General features: G+C 37.7%; 1 protein-coding gene across 2 annotated transcripts in view; it reads right to left on the reverse strand.

Annotated features, from left to right (window-relative positions):
* The window catches only part of SUGCT (succinyl-CoA:glutarate-CoA transferase), a 342,445-nt gene that overhangs the window by 202,210 nt on the left and 121,902 nt on the right, over positions 1-18,333 (reverse strand). For both annotated transcript variants that reach the window (XM_075142976.1, XM_075142977.1), the window contains 2 exons: positions 13,888-13,959; positions 8,937-9,034 (listed from right to left, as the gene is read on the reverse strand). In XM_075142976.1, coding sequence (XP_074999077.1) covers positions 8,937-9,034; positions 13,888-13,959 — 170 coding nt within the window. The remainder of the gene's footprint in view (positions 1-8,936; positions 9,035-13,887; positions 13,960-18,333) is intronic.

Consider the following 18,333-nt stretch of genomic DNA (forward strand, 5'->3'; position numbering starts at 1 on the left):
TTTTCCCTCTAAAATGCTCCATCTGCTATAGACGTAATCACATAAATGCCATTTAAATTATCTATGATTTATTTGTAGAATTATTTTAAATCTGTAGCTTAGCTTTCTACAATTATTACCAGTATTTTAGAAGTTCAAAAGAACTTACTTTTTACTGTACTAATCTGTGGTATGAAGCTTAAATGCAGGCTCTTTCTGAAAACACCTCTGAGAAAAGAAGGATATGTACTTTAATGGAGAACAAACCCATGGCTAGGACCTTTACTGCAAAGCCTGTACTAAGGCTTACTTCACTAAAAAAGGTAGTAGTCTCCATGATGTCCTATTTGCATTTTAAGCAGTACTCTAAGCCTCCTCTGCACTGAATTACACAGTGATCATGAAGCTACTGAAGTTGCAATATTGAAATGAGGCATCAGATTCTGAAACATTTAACATTAAAGATATTTCATGCTTAAAAATATTATAAGAATAGAAAGTGTAGCATGAGCTGAACTAATTGAAATGTTATTTCATGGGAAGAAATCCAACTAAATATATTTTTCCTCAATTTGTAAATCTAGCAGGTACCATTAAATGAAAAACGCTAAATTTAAACTATACACTCAGTAAAATAATCAAAAAACATTACAGCATAATATAATAAATAGCCTCCAAAAGTCAAAAAATTAAATATCAAATAAAAAGGGCTTACACCTTATTTCCTTACACAAATGACAAGTGTAGTTTTGCTTCTTAAAAAGCAAGACCTAAAACCCCTTCTGCTTTCTAACAAATTCCAAAAAAAAAAAAAAAAAAAAAGAAGAATGGATCATTAATTGCAAAAAAGAGAGTGTCTGCTTGACTTGCACCAGCCGGATGAAATGGCTTTAATGAGTTAGAAATATACCCAAGTTCTATTAAAATGTAGTTTAAATTAAATCCTGTTAATTATTAATGTAAACTTTGTTTCTTTTTTAGCAAACATTGTCTTTCAATGAAACAAAGAATTCTAAAGCATGAATGAATCCACTCTCTTGCATTCTTTGCATATATGCCATTTTCCATGTTTCCTAGGAAACCTTCAATCATTGCTACATCCTATGTGGAAGGGCATCCACATTTCTCTAATGGATAAAACCATCCAATTCCACATAACGCAAGTTTAGAAGAACTACTGAAGCAAAATACTGCTCTTTTCTATAGGAAGCATATAGCAATTAATTTAGAGAAGTAATTTGGACAGCTACCAAATGCAGATGGAACAGCAACATCTAGGATTAGTAATAGTTTTTTACATGTGGTCAATCACAAAAACCTTCTCTGTTCTTGCTAAAGTCCATAACAGAATTCTTGTTTTCTAGCAGAAGCCAAGTTTGCATTATGGTTTTTGCATTGGTTTGTTCTATCAACAGTCTATTTACTTTCAAATATCTACAATATTTTCTCTCTTCACTACTAATCATCTCTTCAACCGTAGTTAACTCAGTAAAACAGTTTGTTCAGTTTCTTACAGCAGCATCTATGGAAGATACTATACAAAATAAAAGTCATAGAAAAAAGTTTATTTGGAAAATTCAAATAATGGATCATTATCCCTTAGTGTACAGTAAATATATAATTAGAGTTTTCAAAATGAATACTATAGTATTTACTCAATAGTCTGTAAGCATCTCTGTGTTAGTGTCTAATTAGTCTCCTCTTGGTTACTGATTAATCACTCAGCAAACCACAACAGACCCTTTAAAATCTCTGGGATCAACATGATTGTACTGACATGTTTTGCTGATGGGTATGTCAACTACTTTAAAAGATGTCACATATAGTAGATTTTAAGTGGTAGCTACATAAAGCACAGTCCAGGTATTTGTAGGTACCACAAATCCATGCTGAAACTTGTTTAAAATTTCTGCATACTTTAAATATTGTTACCAGTTTAATAGAACTATTAATAAACCTTTACCTTTATGCGCAGAATTTGTGCTAGAGATGAATGGACATTGATGTTCTTTTATGAAGTTTTGCATGCTGTTTTAAAACTATATATGATTTTTAAATAGCATACCAGAGAGAGGGAAACACGTTCATATTGTAAAATGTAAAAATTTCTTATGGCTCCTGAGTAGTAAAATTCAGCATGTTCCAGAACTAGTTCTTTTTGGATTCAGATAATGTTAGACTACGCACACATTAGAGATGTACTCCTTTTCCCAAGCCTTCCTCTCTTTTTCTCATGTAAGCAAAAGGACTGTAACTTCTATAGTTATGACAAAGGAAGTGCAAATTAACTGAAAATCAGCTAGGTAAACACACATCAGTAAAAGCACATTGAGAATAATGGAAAACTATATTGATTTTGTTGCTGCTGTTCTTTTAACTACTCAAGGGGAGTAAAGAGCTAACAAGGGTCAGGTCAAAAAGCTCATTCAAAAATCAATAAAAAGATCTCCCTTGATTTCAGCAGCCTTGTAGCTAGTATGTCATCAGGAAAAGGATAGCAAGTTCCTTTTCAGGAAGGATCTTGAACTTCACACTTATGTATGAAAATGCTTATAGGCTTATCAAATGGTGAGAAAAGAACACAGAAAATACACATTAGTTTACCCAGTCCAAAAATCAGATGTTTGTGTCATTTTGGATCTCTCTCAGTTGCACACATAAGTCAACATAAAACTAATAACAATTTAAAACAAAGCATTTTAAAGCAAACTGTGGCAGTTTGGCAGCTGATGCCTACACAGCTCAACTATCTATGCACTGATGGTGAGGTAGATGACTGGGGAAAGTAAACCTCACCAGCTGTGCCACATTGAAGTCAATTATCTTTCAAACTTCAGATACCTGTCTTGCTGAAGCAGTAAACAACCAGATGCTCATTCCTGTAGTGTTATCAACAGCGACTTCAGTCTGCAAGGCTCTTGGTTTAGAAAAAGAAACAGTGGGGATGGGGAAGAAGATACTAGGTGTGACTCAACAAGTGTGAATTTAACAGTGCTCCTCATCAGGCAAATTAAACATTTTACAATACACTTTCCCCTTTAGGTTCCCTCCTCTTCTGTTACTAGGTGGAAACAATTTAGCAAAGATCTCATTAACTGAGGATCAGGTTCCTCTGTGCTTCCTTCCTGCTCATTCCTTTTCCCCTCACACTTATATACGCAACATGCAGCTGTGGTGCACAGTCAAGAATAAGGGCTTTAAAATGTAAGTGCTAGGAATAGAAGTTCCACTCTGAATCGTTTCCAGCCCTAACACTTCTGATTTTCAGTCTACAATAATTTAGCTATAGCTGCAGGAGCACTAATCATGATGAATTTATGTGTTCTTCATTATGTGAGCTGCTTCACTTTAAAGGCTGATGGCATGTCTGCTATTCCCCTTCCTCCTGTACTCATACAACCCCACACACTGTTCCATTTACAGGTTATTTTCCCGAAGTACCTTGGATTACACATTTAACTGCACTGTCTTAAAATGTGTCTACATTTTAAGGTGCATTAAGGTGCAGGGTAGCAGTAACATTCAACTTCTGCAGTAATTTGAAGGAGGACATCAACAGATTAAGCCCCCCTCCCCAAGGAAACTTCTCTTAAAACTGGCATTATACCAGCTTTTGCAGAGATGCATCTCAAATTACATCTGCACAGTATATATGTATGTCTTGACATATGTATGCATATATACACATATGTATGTATATATACACACATAAAATAAGCCACATTGTGCCTGGTACTATTCTGTTCCAGAGGAAGCAAAGGTAAAAGTGGAAGGGAGGTAGAGGAGAACGGAGCAACAATTAAAACTTGGTTCTTGTTGATAGATGTACATCTAACTCACAAAGCAGAGGTTTCCACTGGAAACATAAAAACCAGAGTGCTCTGTAGTCTGTCAGTTCTCACATGAGCTGGGAGTCTCAGGGGCCTCTGTAGTAGCCATTGAACCTGACCTCCACCCAGGTAGGGTCATTTTAAATTTGACCCTCGGCACACACCCAAGAAAGGAAGGCATTCAGAGGCAATTTGCTTTTGTCAGACTTCTGCTTTGTTGTCATTTGGGGAAAATGTCACCTAAATAAAGAGGAAGATATAGAAGGCACCAAAACTTCCTTTTTTGTAAAGCAAACATAGTAGATGTGCAAATGTCAGCAGTGGGAGAAGAAAGAGGAAATAAGAGGCTGGGGGAGCCGTAGGAAGTGGAGGAAGATGATGGGGACAGGAAAAAAAGAGCCTAGCAGGAAGAGGACCAGAGATGGGAAACGGATAACACCACCAGTAGCAAAACAAGCACAAAATACCCCATAGGCCTATATTCTTCTTCCCTGTGAATATCCTATGACCCAGTGGTCCTTGCAGCATTGTAGTCATTTCCCCATAGAAGATGGAACTGAAAAACACTCCCCCTCTCAAGATGTCTGGGACTGGTTTCTGTAATTCCCTCCTCTTACCCCAATGTGAGAGCTGGGTCTCTCGGAAGCAACATACCACTCCAGAGTGGTCTACCTTCCAGTCCCTTTCATTGAGATCTGACAATCTCTGTGGATATGTGAATTTATCCTCCCCTACCTGCTCTCCTCCTCTCCCCCTCTCTCACAGCTCTTCTAAGCTGCTCCAGCTCATGTCTCCACAAATGTTGTAAGCAGACAGCAAGCTGGGGTGAAGAGCTAAGGACAGATGTGCTTCACTCTTCATTTCTGTCAGGGAAGAGAGAGGATGAGAAAATTGTTTCTGAAATGAATAGAGCAATTGACACCTCTCAGAGCTGTTGTTTCAAGCTACATTTATGTCTCAAGCCATATTCATCTCCATCTTGTATTCTCACTCAGCTCGGGACATCCAATTGTGATGAATAGATCATTTCACACCTTTCTGAAAAGTCTTCTGTTTAAAGGTCAATTCCTTCTAAGTGCTATATAATCCCCATGCTTATCTAACTGCCTTGAAATCTGGCACGGTTATTGCAGGTGGTGAGTAGAATTATTGATCTAAATTAGAGGTCATTTGAGTCAAGAATTCCCAAGATACATCCTTTTTTAAAAAAACAGCATTCCTTAACATTGACCGATTGTACCAATGTTTCCTTTGTGCACACATCTAGAATAAAACTGTGGCCAGAGTCTCAATTGCTTGACATTTACCCTAGCAAATGAAAGGCATCAACTGCCTCCTCGGTATTCAGAGTTCAGATGTTTTTAAAAATTTCAGCTCCACACATGCAGCGAATTAAATGCTCAAGACTTCAGGGAGTTCCTGACCCTTTGAGTAGGTCTGAACATCTCCTTCTATACCTAAATAAAACCTGGAAAATCCTTTTCCTTATGAGGAGGAGGCTAAGAATCCTTCTTCCTGCACTTACTAAGTGCTCAGAAGTTAGACATAATTTGCAGTTAGTCCATTTTGAAAATTAAGAAAAATAGGAAAAGAAAAGGTAAGTCATACCTCTGGAAATAGTTCAAAAGAGATAGGAGGAAGGGGACAGGTTAGATAGGTCAATGGAAGCCTACTCTAGGCTCTGGTGGGATGTCAGCTCAGTAAGATTATAATAGCATCAACAGCTTGGAAAAAAAGTATGCATATATGTACTGTGCAACAGCAGTGACACATGCAAGCAACCGCAGAGCACCAAGTATCTGCCATACAAATGGTGCTTAAAATACCAATGACTTAGTGGAACAGGAAGGATGTATAAACTGAAAATGGCAGCAAAAGACGTTGGGGGAAAGGGAAGGAAATAACTCTATGTTTCCTCTCATGTGCTTCTAGTCACCATAATTGCTGTCGAGATGCTGAGGCATAGACCATATCGGAGAATCTTTTCAATGGCCTTATCAGCAGCAACATTCTCGAAGGATTCCACTACAGGACCATAATTCCCATTTATGTTTTCAAGCATGTATAAAAGAGAAGGAACATTTAGGAATCAGCAGATTCCTATATATAGATGCAAATTTTTACCTGCTTTTTACTGCTCAGCCTGGCACACCAAACAAGTTTGCTGACTTTTTCCATTGCAACATCACTGGAAAAAAGCTGCTTTGCCTCAAGTTGTATGCAACCTGCCTGGCACAGCATCAAAATGAGACATGGATGAATGGCTTAACTAAATCCTTAAACAACTTTCATGTTCCTTTTTGCCTTCCACCACACAAAGGAGGGGCTCATCTCAACAAAAGTGACTGTAGTAGAACCCATGTCAAGAAAATCACAACTCTTCTAAGCTGCTCCAGCTCATGTCTCCACAAATTCATTGTGAGGTGGATAGCAGTGTACATATGGTGAGTGAATGGGAGGGTCTGCAGGTGTTTCTTTCCAACTAATGCACCTCAGGTTTATATTTTCCATGTGCTGGAAGTTGCAATACTATCAAGCAACCAATGATTTAATTAAGGTATTTTTCAGTGAAATTCTGCCATTACTATTTTGTCATTTCCCTTCATTTCTCAAGGGTTGACATTTTTCAGCACTGAGAAACTATTCATTTAATTCTCTAAGTAACTTCAAAAATGAACCACATATAATTTTACAAACAACTGTGCATTAGTGAATAAAAGCAAAGTTACCATGGAATGTGTATGGAAACATATTCAACCTCCATTAGAATGCCAAAGGTGTTATAGTCAGTGTTTTAAAACTGAATGCCAGATGAATTCACAATAGTATGACATAACAGAATACTATTGCAAACATCTACTCCAAAAGCGTGTATACAGTCACATACTTACATATAAATTACACAGAAATTCAGCCAAATTGATGCTAATAAAACAGAACATAAACTCTGACCAAAAAAGACATAAAGCAGTAATTGAAAGAGCAATGAGGTAATCTGATGAACTAATAGCTACAGATATAAAAACAAATTAGAATTCTGGCGATTCATTCAAAGAACAACTGTTCCTTGAACTTTATCTTCTTATTCAGATATTGTCCATAAAAAAACCCCTGCATTCAAAATTAAACACAAGCAGCAAGCTATTAAGTAATTGATCTGTGGATGGCAAAACAGCACTCTTATAAGGTACCAGAGTACATCAGATAAATGCCATACTAAATGAAATTAACTCCAAGTAATAAGTCGACATGAATCAACTTTGAAACTAAGATTAAGTGTCAAGAATGTCAGAGCTCAAAAGTCGGTCAAAAGATAACTATTCCCTTTCAAGGGCTAAAAACTTGTAGAAAGAGTGGTTTCATCTGTACTATCACAATACATTTGTTATAGGAAGGCAAGTAAAGACGAGTTCCAAAAGTTCATCATGAACAGTCGTACCATAATTATTTGAAAATGCAAAGTCACCTGGTACTTCAGTATTTCATTGGGGGCATGTCCTGGTTTCGGCTGGGATAGGGTTAAATTTCTTCCTAGTGCTGTGTTTTGGATTTAGTATGAGGAGAATGTTGATAACACACTGATGTTTTCAGTTGTTGCTAAGTGCCCTCCTAGTCCAAGGACAGCTCCCGTGCCTACTGACTGAGCTAGGTACACAAGATGGGAGGGAACATAATCAGGACAGCCAGCCCAGCTGGCTAATGGGGTATTCCATACCATGTGACGTCATGCTCAGTATATGAACGGTAGGCGTGATCCAGGAAGTACCGATCGCTACTTGGTTATCGGTCAGCGCGGGTGGTGAGCAATTGCATTGTACATCACTCATTTTGTATATTCTATCATTATTTATTATCATTATTCTCCCTTTTCTGTTCTATTAAACTGTCTTTATCTCAACCCACGAGTTTTTCTCACTCTTACCCTTCCGATTCTCTCCCCGTCCCACTGGGGGGGCGGGGGGAGTGAGTGAGCGGCTGCGTGGTATTTGGCTGCCTGCCAGGTTAAACCACGACAGGGCAGGACATCTGAAAATGGACAGATAAGACAGAGACAAAAGTGCAAGTGCAACAGGAAGAGGCAAAATCACACTGTGTACAGTCTTTAATGCAAGGTGATCCTGGTTCTCAATATCCAAAAAAATGCGTGGGGTTGAGAGGAGGGGGAAGGGTGCGTTACTGAAACTCTTTTCCCAGATGGAATGAAAAGGGGAGGCATCTGACTTAACGCTCCTAAAAAAATGCAAAAAATTGCCTGAATGATAACTGTTACACATTTGTTGACAAAGACTCATATACAGGCCAAGTGTCAAAACGATAGTGTGACTTCTCTTGAATCATTGACAACAGTAGATATACTGCCTCTTCTGCTCATCCCCCGAAGTATGAAGTGTTGCTGAAGCCACCTTTGGGTAGCTTTACACAGACTAGTTTTTTTCTTATGTTACATAAATTTATCATCCTCTCCACTAAACAGAAGAGCACTCCACAGAAATAAGACTTTCTCAAACAGAATGAGGAAGGTAACTAAGCTATTTTAATCTCTCAAATAAAGGGTTCCTGAGCTTCCTCTTAAATAAATTTTAATTGAAGTATTTAATAGGACGATTCCCACATAGAATACTAAGCACACATCCTTTTGATTTCAAAGGGATTGACCCAGGGAGAATTTGGGGCACAAAGTAGCACAATATAGGACCAGCAGTGAGGGAATAGCATCAAGTGGAACTCCCTTGGGTACAGCAGCTCTCAGTGAAAACTTTAAAATCCCAATCACAGCAAAAGCAAACGGTGCTCCAAGCATTTTATTTCCAGGAGTTACATTCATCCAGGAAAGCAGAAAGCACTGGTTGTTTCACTAAAATTCAAGTTAATGGTTAAAAATAAGTTAAAATGGTTTCTGAAAACTTAAATCTGTGGTCTGGCTTCTTGCTAGTCCACACCATAGTCTGTGTGCAAAGGGCAGTATATTTAACATCAGTAAGTGTTCTCAATACTTTTTTTTTAAAAAAAAAAAAAAAAGAGTATCTCAAAAGAGTAAAGTGAAACTTTCATATGATGAAAGCTTCTTATACATGACTATTTGCATTAACAGATTAAATGTCATTTCTTCCCTTTTAATTAACTTACCGGGTTGACAATATGTCAATAAGTTCTTTTCTGTTCTGGACTCTGAGTGTATTAGTTTTGTATCTGGAATCCTTACTAACTTCAGGCAAATTCAGGATCTAAGTAAAAATAAAAGTGAGTAAGAAATGTGCTTGGCAGGAGATATTAATATAGCTAAGGAAATTCATTACCGATTTAAGATAGCTTTCCAAAAATCCATAGTTCTCATTAATCTTTTAATATAGATTAGGAAATTAAGAAAAGATAATGCCTCCTGATTAATGTTACATAACAAGTACAGAAAAAGAGAGAAATTAAACTGAAGATCCAAATCTTAGTTGATAGCTTTCACCATTAGCTAGGAGAAATTCTTATTGTAGAAGTTTGTAAGCTATTACTGTGAGGTTGGAGAGATCTGTGGGATTATCCTGCACTAAGTTATATGTCACAGAATAAGAAATATGAGTGTACTTCATACGCTATACTGAGAAAAGCTATGTCTAAGAATATTTCTTTCCACTTCAGTAATTTCTGTCAAAAAGGCAAAAAAAAGGAAAAGGTGTTTTTCCATTGAAATGTCAATAGTTTTTCTTTATGATTTCTTCCAAAAGAATTAATATAGAAAATTGGTGGTATAACCTCCAAGAAAGGAGAAATATATCTTCTATATGTAACTCCCACCTGGCACATTAGAAATTTAACCATCCTGCAAAGACAATGTGAATTATACTATAAAGGGAATTAAGTGCGGAGAATGAGTCTTAGAATTTTGTAGAGGCATTTCTGAGGCAGAGTAGCTGTGTGGACAATCAATACTTACTATAAAATTTATCTGTGCATACCACAGTGTATTTATATAGGACATAAATAAACAGAATGAGTTGTGTTTTCCAAATTTAATAAAAAATATCCCAATAACATCAGCTACAGAGGAAGGCAGAATAGAAGCTTACAAAGAGACTGTATTCTTCATGTATTTTTACTCACTAACCCACACTCAAGATCAATTTTACTTATGATGAGTCTTATAATCATTCTAAACATGCTACATTTTTTTACAGGGCCATTTCCAAGATGGCTTACAAAAACCAGTACTGGCTCAAAGTATTGGCTGAAGTCCCTATAGCCCATCATCCTATCTCTGCCTGTGGCTGACTGCTAATGCTCAGGAAGAGCTTAAGAACAGGGCCAGTACATATGATACTTCCTCAATATTCATCCAAACTTCAGCCATCTTTAGATTAGGGCATTTCTGAGTTGGAGCTGTTCTTTATGTATTTAGCGATCCTCAATGGATTTTTGTTTTATTAACATGTTCAGTCACTCCTTGAATCCATATGACTATGTACTACCACATGTAAGTGATACATAGATTGGTGTCAATCTCTCTGATATTTGCCTCAAACCTAAAATTCTACTAATTCCTCCGAGATTGGTTCAGACCAAGGCTACTATCATTTAGTGACTCCTCACTTTGCTGGAGTGAATAAGGATATGGTTTCCCTTCTAAGTGAATAGCTGTTGATGACTTAAAACCATCAGCAAAATAGGTATTCTTTCAACATATATTTGGAGATATTCCAAACAGATAGTCACCTTTGACATAGTTGTCATCTAGAGTGACAAAACTAAGCATGGAAACCAAGGTATCAGTAAATTATGTTAGAACAATGACTATATTACATAACTTTTCTGCAGCTTTTTATCTGCAAGGTAACATAAAACATCAATCTAGCATCTTCCATCAACACTTAATTCACAGCATATTTTCTTTTACTTCTGTTTACACAAAGTAGTTTATGAAAATCATAACTTATCATAATCTAGCTTTAGAAAATGTTATTCTTTTCCTATCTGAAAGTTTAACAATAATATTAGTACCCCCTTAAAATTATCTCCTCTTTTTAATATTGCTATTTTGGACTTACAAATCATTGCTTTAGAGAAAAAAATCATGCAAGGTTGTTCAAAGTAAATGATAGTGCATACTTATTTATGAGAGCTTAAAAAAACCCAAGAAATTAATCAGAAAACTATGGTTCCATTTGATGAGTTATATGAAAAATGATCATATGGAGTTGCTCACTCTACTGTTTTAATTAACGTTACTGACTTCAGCTTTAACTTAATGTCCATCTGTTGTAAAGCTGCGTGTCTATATATGTTCTTCTCAATTTTTTTGTGACTAACAAATGCACATTTGAGAAGTTATTCATTAATGTGCCATTCATCTTTCTGCATCACACTGCCAATGTTATTTTCTTTATTTCACTGTGGCCACTTTGAATGAAACTGCTGTTCTCTGTTTCTAGGCCTCCTTCAAGACCTAAGATGCACATTCAGAGTTTACGCTCTCTGCATTTTGTCTCCCAACACCAGCAAACCTGTTTGTACTCTCCTTTGCTGTACACAAAAGCTCAGTCTTCTGAAGACTGTTGCTCAGTATTCCTATTTACACTGAAACAGCACACATCAGGATGTGCTTTGGTAACACTTGACCACTATGAAATGCACTCCAGCCAGCAGTGTTACAAAGTTTTTCTGCAATTATCCAAGTCCCCAAACAAGCTACAGTTGGTGTCATTGATTTTGAAAATATCACAGTGAATTATTCCAGTTTTTAATTTCTGCATCCCTGAAAAGATACGGTTGAAGCAGAATGTTTGCAATTGTTTACAGCCTGAGCCAGCTGTTACATCTCTAGAGTATATGTCTTCAGGGCAACAGCTTCCATACAGCCTGTATTTTTAGCATCAGCTCATCTCAGAAAGGTTCTCTAATAGCAATTCCAATGTTTGAATTAGTGGTCTCTGTATTTACTAAAGGTTCACTAGGGTGTTGTGGGCCTTCCTGTAATAAAGTCCTCTTCCTTTATTGGCTCTCCCACTTCATGGTGTTTTAAGTTCCAAATCACCTTCAGCCTAGCACAGAGCATACCTCTAACGGGTTTCATGGCATTCCACTGACTTCCACATCACTCCATTTCTGGGTAATTTAATGGCCCAAATCCATACCTACAATAGCTCAATAAGGGTAAAAAGACCATTCTTTTTAAAAATAAATATGATAACTGGTTTATAGAAAAATCTAACCATTATTCAAAACTTGAACTACTTTTTCCGTTTTTTTAATCCCTTTGAAATGCGAGCAATCATCATTTTACCATGTTCTGTGCCTCCTACTTTCAATGCTAGGAATACCAGAACACCTTTATAAGGATGAAACAAAAAAACATCAGCATGCAGACTAGGGCCAATATTCATCTCACTTAATTTTAGTCCTACAGATTCTGAGGTAACACAAATTGTCGAAACATTGCCTCATCTTCTGCGGTACCATTCGCTCCTTACTGATAACAGAGGGAGTGTGTAGCAACAAGTCACACAGTCTCTCAGCTGCACTGTAAAGTGAGGTGAATACATGGTCTAAATTTTTAGTGCCTTCTAGATCACACCATGGTGTCAGAACCTACTGAGCCAGATCTTCAGCTCTGCCTCCTCAAGGTTGGCAGGAAGACCAGCATTTGATACGTAATCCGTCAGGTGATAAAGCACCAAGAAGACATCCACAGCTAGTGAATTCACCCAAGTCCTGGGACTTTCTGCAAAGATTTCCTTTATAAGACAACGAGCCTTTGATAAAACTGAGTTGTGGCAGGTAGGTACACACTTACTCAGTCATCAGTCTTCATTCATGTTAAGATGATGACCACACTATTGTGGTTAGACACCTGTATGAAGAAAACCCACTGAAAAAACTTTGAAGAGGTTAACTTGCTACCTACTGAAAGAGCCAATTCAAACAAATGAAAACAGACCCCTGCAGGTAGCAAGGTGGGGCTATGTAGCCCAAACTGCACTAAGAGAAAATCACAACTGCACTGTCATCTTACTACATATTCCAGTTATTAGTTGTCAGCATCCACAGAAATGTGAAATGTCTGACATGAACAAATGGAGGAAAATAATGCTCAATTTCCTGAGGCTGCCAGTTCATTTAGAGTGTGATTAATTTAGGCTACATATCCAAGTTCCCAGAGAAAAAACATAATGGCAGGAAAAAGGTATAACTCTCATTTTAGAAAATGCTGTCTAATGCTATATGCAAAACTTCTCTTGTCCCAGCTTATGTGTTACCAGGGTCTTTTGTTTGGAATGTTGCTACACTTTATTTAAGAACAATTGTTTCCCTACAACCACTCCTTCTCTTTTAAAATGTTTTCATTGTCCAGGGAAAAGCAATTCCAGGTATTAAAACAACAGGAAAAGAGTATGTGAAAAATCCAAAACTATTTTACGACTTTCCAAGCTACCCTCTGTGAAAACAGAATTGCCAGAGTTGTGTTCATTCAGTTCAAAATAATGAAGATACCAGATTTTGAACGCAGCAGTCCTATTTGAAGATTTGTTCTTCAACGTCGTATCTCTGCACCACTCCAAAGTCGGCCCACAGTCCTGTAGTATTTCTTTTCTAAGAAGTCCGCAAGTTTCTCTGTGAGCACAGAGCAGCAGATACTAGTGTTCGAAAGGACTACGCACCCGGCTACTGATTAAAGTGGCACAAGAACCTCCATCCCCTAGCTTTGCTTTGTCAATAGCTGTGCCTACCATGTATTTTATGGAGAAAGTGTCACGTTTCTTCCTGAAAAAGGCACCAGTGTGAATTCTGTGACATTCACCATTCCGGAACTGGAAGATTGTTAGCTTGTTCATTTTTTAGCTAATGAGCTGTGCAGCTGCACAGACTTCAAAAGGGGTTCAGCACCCACAAGTTTGGGGGTGTTCTGAACACAGAGGCAAAGCACAGAACCCATATCAGTCCCTTAAACTACCAGCCACAACCCCAGGGTTAGAATTTATACTCGTTACTTATTTTCACAAAAAAGGGGAATTAAGAAGCAATCAGTAATTATTTTCCTAGTCAGAATGGAAACTATTACACATTTCTGTACTGTCGCTTAACACACCATTACCTTGCACACAGTGACAAACTGCTGATCATTTCCAGCTCCCACCACGATGTAGCCATCCTTTGTCTTAAAAGCCTGGAAGAACAAAGATAGGTGATAAGCTGTAACTAAATGATAAAATATTAGCACATCTTTTAAGTGAAAACTTCGCAAATAATGTTCAAATGACTTCCTTAAGCATTTCAATTCAGATCCAATCTCTAGTTCTATAAAAGTGGCTCAAAGTCATCCAAAAGGATGGATGCGGACCTTTTGATTTTTCTAGAGTTGAGAAGTTATCTTTGTTAATAGTTTATTTGCTGAAAATGTGTCTTGAGGCATCCTGAAACTTTGCAAATGTGTCCCACACTCACAGGGACTGAGAAGGGTTTACCAGGATAACACTTACTTGCCAGGAGTTATTTATTCAGCTTCACTCTTAGCCTGACTGAGAGCAGACAGCTGCACTAAGGTGTCACAGAGCCTGACCAAATACGCAAAGAAAAATAATTGCTAAATAGCAATGACAAGTTAGGGACTCTCATGGGGATGAAAGGGATAGGCTGCATCTTTCCAGCTCTTCAGCTGGAGATTAAGCTATCTCCTTGGTCAGTGGTCTCAAGATCAAGCTCCTGGAGAAAATGGGACTTTTTTCCCAGCTTTGAGGATTTTTTTTTTCTTTTGACTTCATCACAGTGGCCTTACTGGGACATTTCATGATGAACAGAACATTTAACTGGGTTATGTCCTCATAACAGCTTTCATTTCAGTCTAAATTATCTCCACTTAGATTTTCACTAGAAAAAAGAAAATCTGTAATTGGCGTCATCCTTGATTTTTACCATTGTGTCGGCGCATCTTCTAAAATTGGATAATGTAAATAGATTCCCCTTTCTTCCACACCTCTTCCTTATACAAGGGTGTGTAACTGCAGTTTCAGTCGTACGTGTTACAACCACAATCTTTGCAAGCATTTGGGGAAAATTCTTTTGCTATTAATTTGACTTCAGTGCAAGAGGCCAGCACAGGCTGGTGCACTAATGGTGACAAGGCTTTGCGATGCTTTCTGCAGAGAGCAAAACTCATCTTCCATTCTCAGAAATCAATTTTTTAATAAGCTATCATGTCCTGATCTAAAGGTGTGAATTCTTACTATAAATGTTGGTAAAATAACACACAAATATAAATAAGGCCTGGTGTGGGAACGCTTTAATAATAAAAAGTCTTCTCATGCCACTGTGGCTTAGTCTTCTTCACAAATAGGAATATGCTATTCCAACTTGCAATCTTTCATACATATACAATTACATCCACACCAAGCCTCTTTTACCATCTGGTATAGTCAAAGCTTTAAAATTGTATGTGGAAAATTATGTCCACTGAAATGCAAGTAATTGTACATCATACTTAGAATATCTCTTGCTTGCTCTTGCTATATATTTTATTTCCTGGTAAATAATATTGGTCAGCGATAAAGTTTAGCAATTTATTTTTCACACATTTAAATAAGCACTTCAGTCTAAGATTCTTAGCAAGCAAAGATGAAATTCAGCAAACATTTAGTCCCAAGCATGCAAAAAAAGTCCCACTGACTTGGCCCCAACACAGTAAAAGTCTAGAAGCATGCATAATATAAAGGTATTGCATACTCACGCTGAGGAAAGCAATGAGCACAGAAAAAATTGGGGAAAAGAATACAGAAAAGAACGTTGTATATGAATGCAGAAACATTTTTTAGATATACCTGTTCATGCAAATTTCTGTCTAAAACAATCATGACAGAGCCTGGTCTAAGAACAAGTAAGACACTTCCCCTCCCCCAAATAAGTGTCTTTTAGTAGGAATAGTGATGAGCTAAAACAGTCAGTATAAACTTACGATCTTTAGTTACAGGCAAGATCTGTTTTCTGAACACCCTGGCCAAATCCTGACCTGTCTTTGCTGATGCTCTGAATTCTAAAACCAGCCACACACGTTTCACACAAATTATGGGCTAAACACTACACATAACTGTGTGCATATGTAACACAATATAGTTTTTATTGGTGCGACCACCTACTACTTCCAGTAAACACAAATTAGAAATTCTTTTACACATTCTTTTAAACTTCTAGTCTGGATGCATGTTACAGATTGCAAAGCCTACAGTATATGTCCAATGTACTTATATACACATGCCCTTCCTCTGCACTCCAAAATATATTTAAATCGGTAGTATAGGCAAATCTTAGAGAGTTTACTATTTATCAGCAACTTCTTTTGAGACTTACATCTCTGTAAGAAAACTGCAATCACACAATAGCTGCATATCACTATGAAACACGCATCTGTACCCTTGGGCTGCCCATGCAGCAGCGGAAGTCACTCTAAATTTAAGGGCCTGGTTATTAGCATTTGTGCTTCAGTTGCTTTGCGGAATGTGTGGGAAAGCTGATTATTCTTAATTGCATTGTATGTCTAAAAAGCTAAACCAACAATCATGTCATCCTTACACAACAAAAATGGTATCATAATAAATGCAGCAGTGTCTTTTTCCATGAAGCTTAACTCAAATGTCTTTGGCTGCTATTTTAAGCTTCCCATTACAAAACAGCTGATTATTTGCCAGTCATTGCTGCTGATAAAGCAGAAACTTCCAAATGTTATTAGCACAATATTGATGCCAACATTTAAGGGTGATAACAATGGTTTTATTCATCACCCATAAATGTACACACACTACAGGTTACCACAGGTTACTGTCTGGTCACAGAAAGCTTCACAATCTTGTTATACAAACGAGAGTAAGGGCAAAGTGCAGACAGATTTTAATGAGATTTTGTTTTGATAAACTGCTGTCTATCACATCAAATCATTTCACATTAGCACAATGAAAGGCACTACACACACAAGGCAAAAGTCTTTTTTCCCCTCCCCTTTTTCTGAAGAATGAGGTCTTCTGATAAGCTCTTGAGAGCACGAGCATTATTTAACCTGCTAGTCCCATGTGGTACCCTGAGCAATAGGACATCACTCGGTGAAGACAAGAAACAAAAACCAGACAAAAAATTAGTCCACTTCTTCTTCATGGAAAAGGCAGAGACAGACTGTGTAGCATCCAAAGGCATAGCTTTTCAGTATTGTGTAAAAAACTTGGGGGGTTCTAGGAAGATAATCTGTAAATTCACATTGAATGATATATATAGCACATGACATCAACATATGTGCCTTCAAAGCCAGATGTCAAGGTCCAGTGTGCATGCATCATCACCTCACACTGACTAATGGATGTTACCGGACCTTATTAAGACTCAGCACTTTTCCGAATTTCAGCCTAGAACACTGTGTATACCTGAGATACTTTGTGTACTGAAACATTTTAACCTCCCTAAACACATGGAATATAAACTCTATCCACCTTCAGAAATGTTCTAAGTGGTTTACAAGTATTCTTCAAAAATGCTATATAGACTATACAATAAAGATGCAGGCCAAACAACTTTAATTTATCATCATAGCAGACAAAGAGATAATGGAAGGCCAAACTAGCCAGTCTTTGCACTGCTCTAAGTCAATAGTCTTTCAAAATTTGCCATCTTTGATGGTGTTAATGAAAGACTGTCAATCTCTTGTATTTATTGCCTGCTTTATGAATTTTAAGCCTATATATGCTATGGCAATCATAAAACATATATAAATATCTTTGCATATGTTTCCATTTGCACGTTGATTCCACAAACAAAACTTTAAAATATAAGGGATCAATTAAAAGATATGCCAATCCCAATAAAATGATCAAAAGTCCAGGTCAGTTTTCAGTATTTGAATCTAAAACACAGAAACGAAAACAACCAGAACATTTGGTTGCTGCTGTGTATGGTGATGCTTTACTGCCCTCCATCAGGTATTTATACACATTCATAAGATCTCCTCAAGCCTCCTCTCCACTCCTCCAACATAAACAGTCCCAGCTCTCTCAGCCTCTCCTCATATGAGAGATGCTCCAAACCCTTAATTATTTTCATGGCCCTTCGCTGCACCTGCTCCAGTATGAGCACGTCCTTGTCTTACAAACCCCAGAAGTGGACCCAATTGTGGACCCATAACTGGAGCCACTGGTTATTTGTCCTCATTGGTGCTAAGCAGAGGGGAAGGATCACCTCCCTCGACCTGCTGGCAATGCTCCTCCTAATACAGACCAGAATGTTCTCTTCGTCACAGGGGCACACTGCTGGCTCATGTTCCATTTTTTGTCCACCAGGATCTCCAGATCCTTTTCTGCAAAGCTGCTTTCCAGCCACTCAGCCCCCAGCCTGTACTGATGCATGAGGTTACTCCCTACCATGTGCAGGACTTTGTATTTCCCTTTGTTGAATTTCATTAGGGTCCTGTTGGCCCATTTCTCCAGCCTGTCAAGGTCCCTCTGAATGGCAGCACAACCACCTGGTGTATCAGCCACTCTTCCCAGTTTCGTATATCCTGCAAACTTGC

This window comes from Calonectris borealis, chromosome 2, assembly GCF_964195595.1.
Source record: "Calonectris borealis chromosome 2, bCalBor7.hap1.2, whole genome shotgun sequence".
Taxonomy (NCBI): domain Eukaryota; kingdom Metazoa; phylum Chordata; class Aves; order Procellariiformes; family Procellariidae; genus Calonectris; species Calonectris borealis.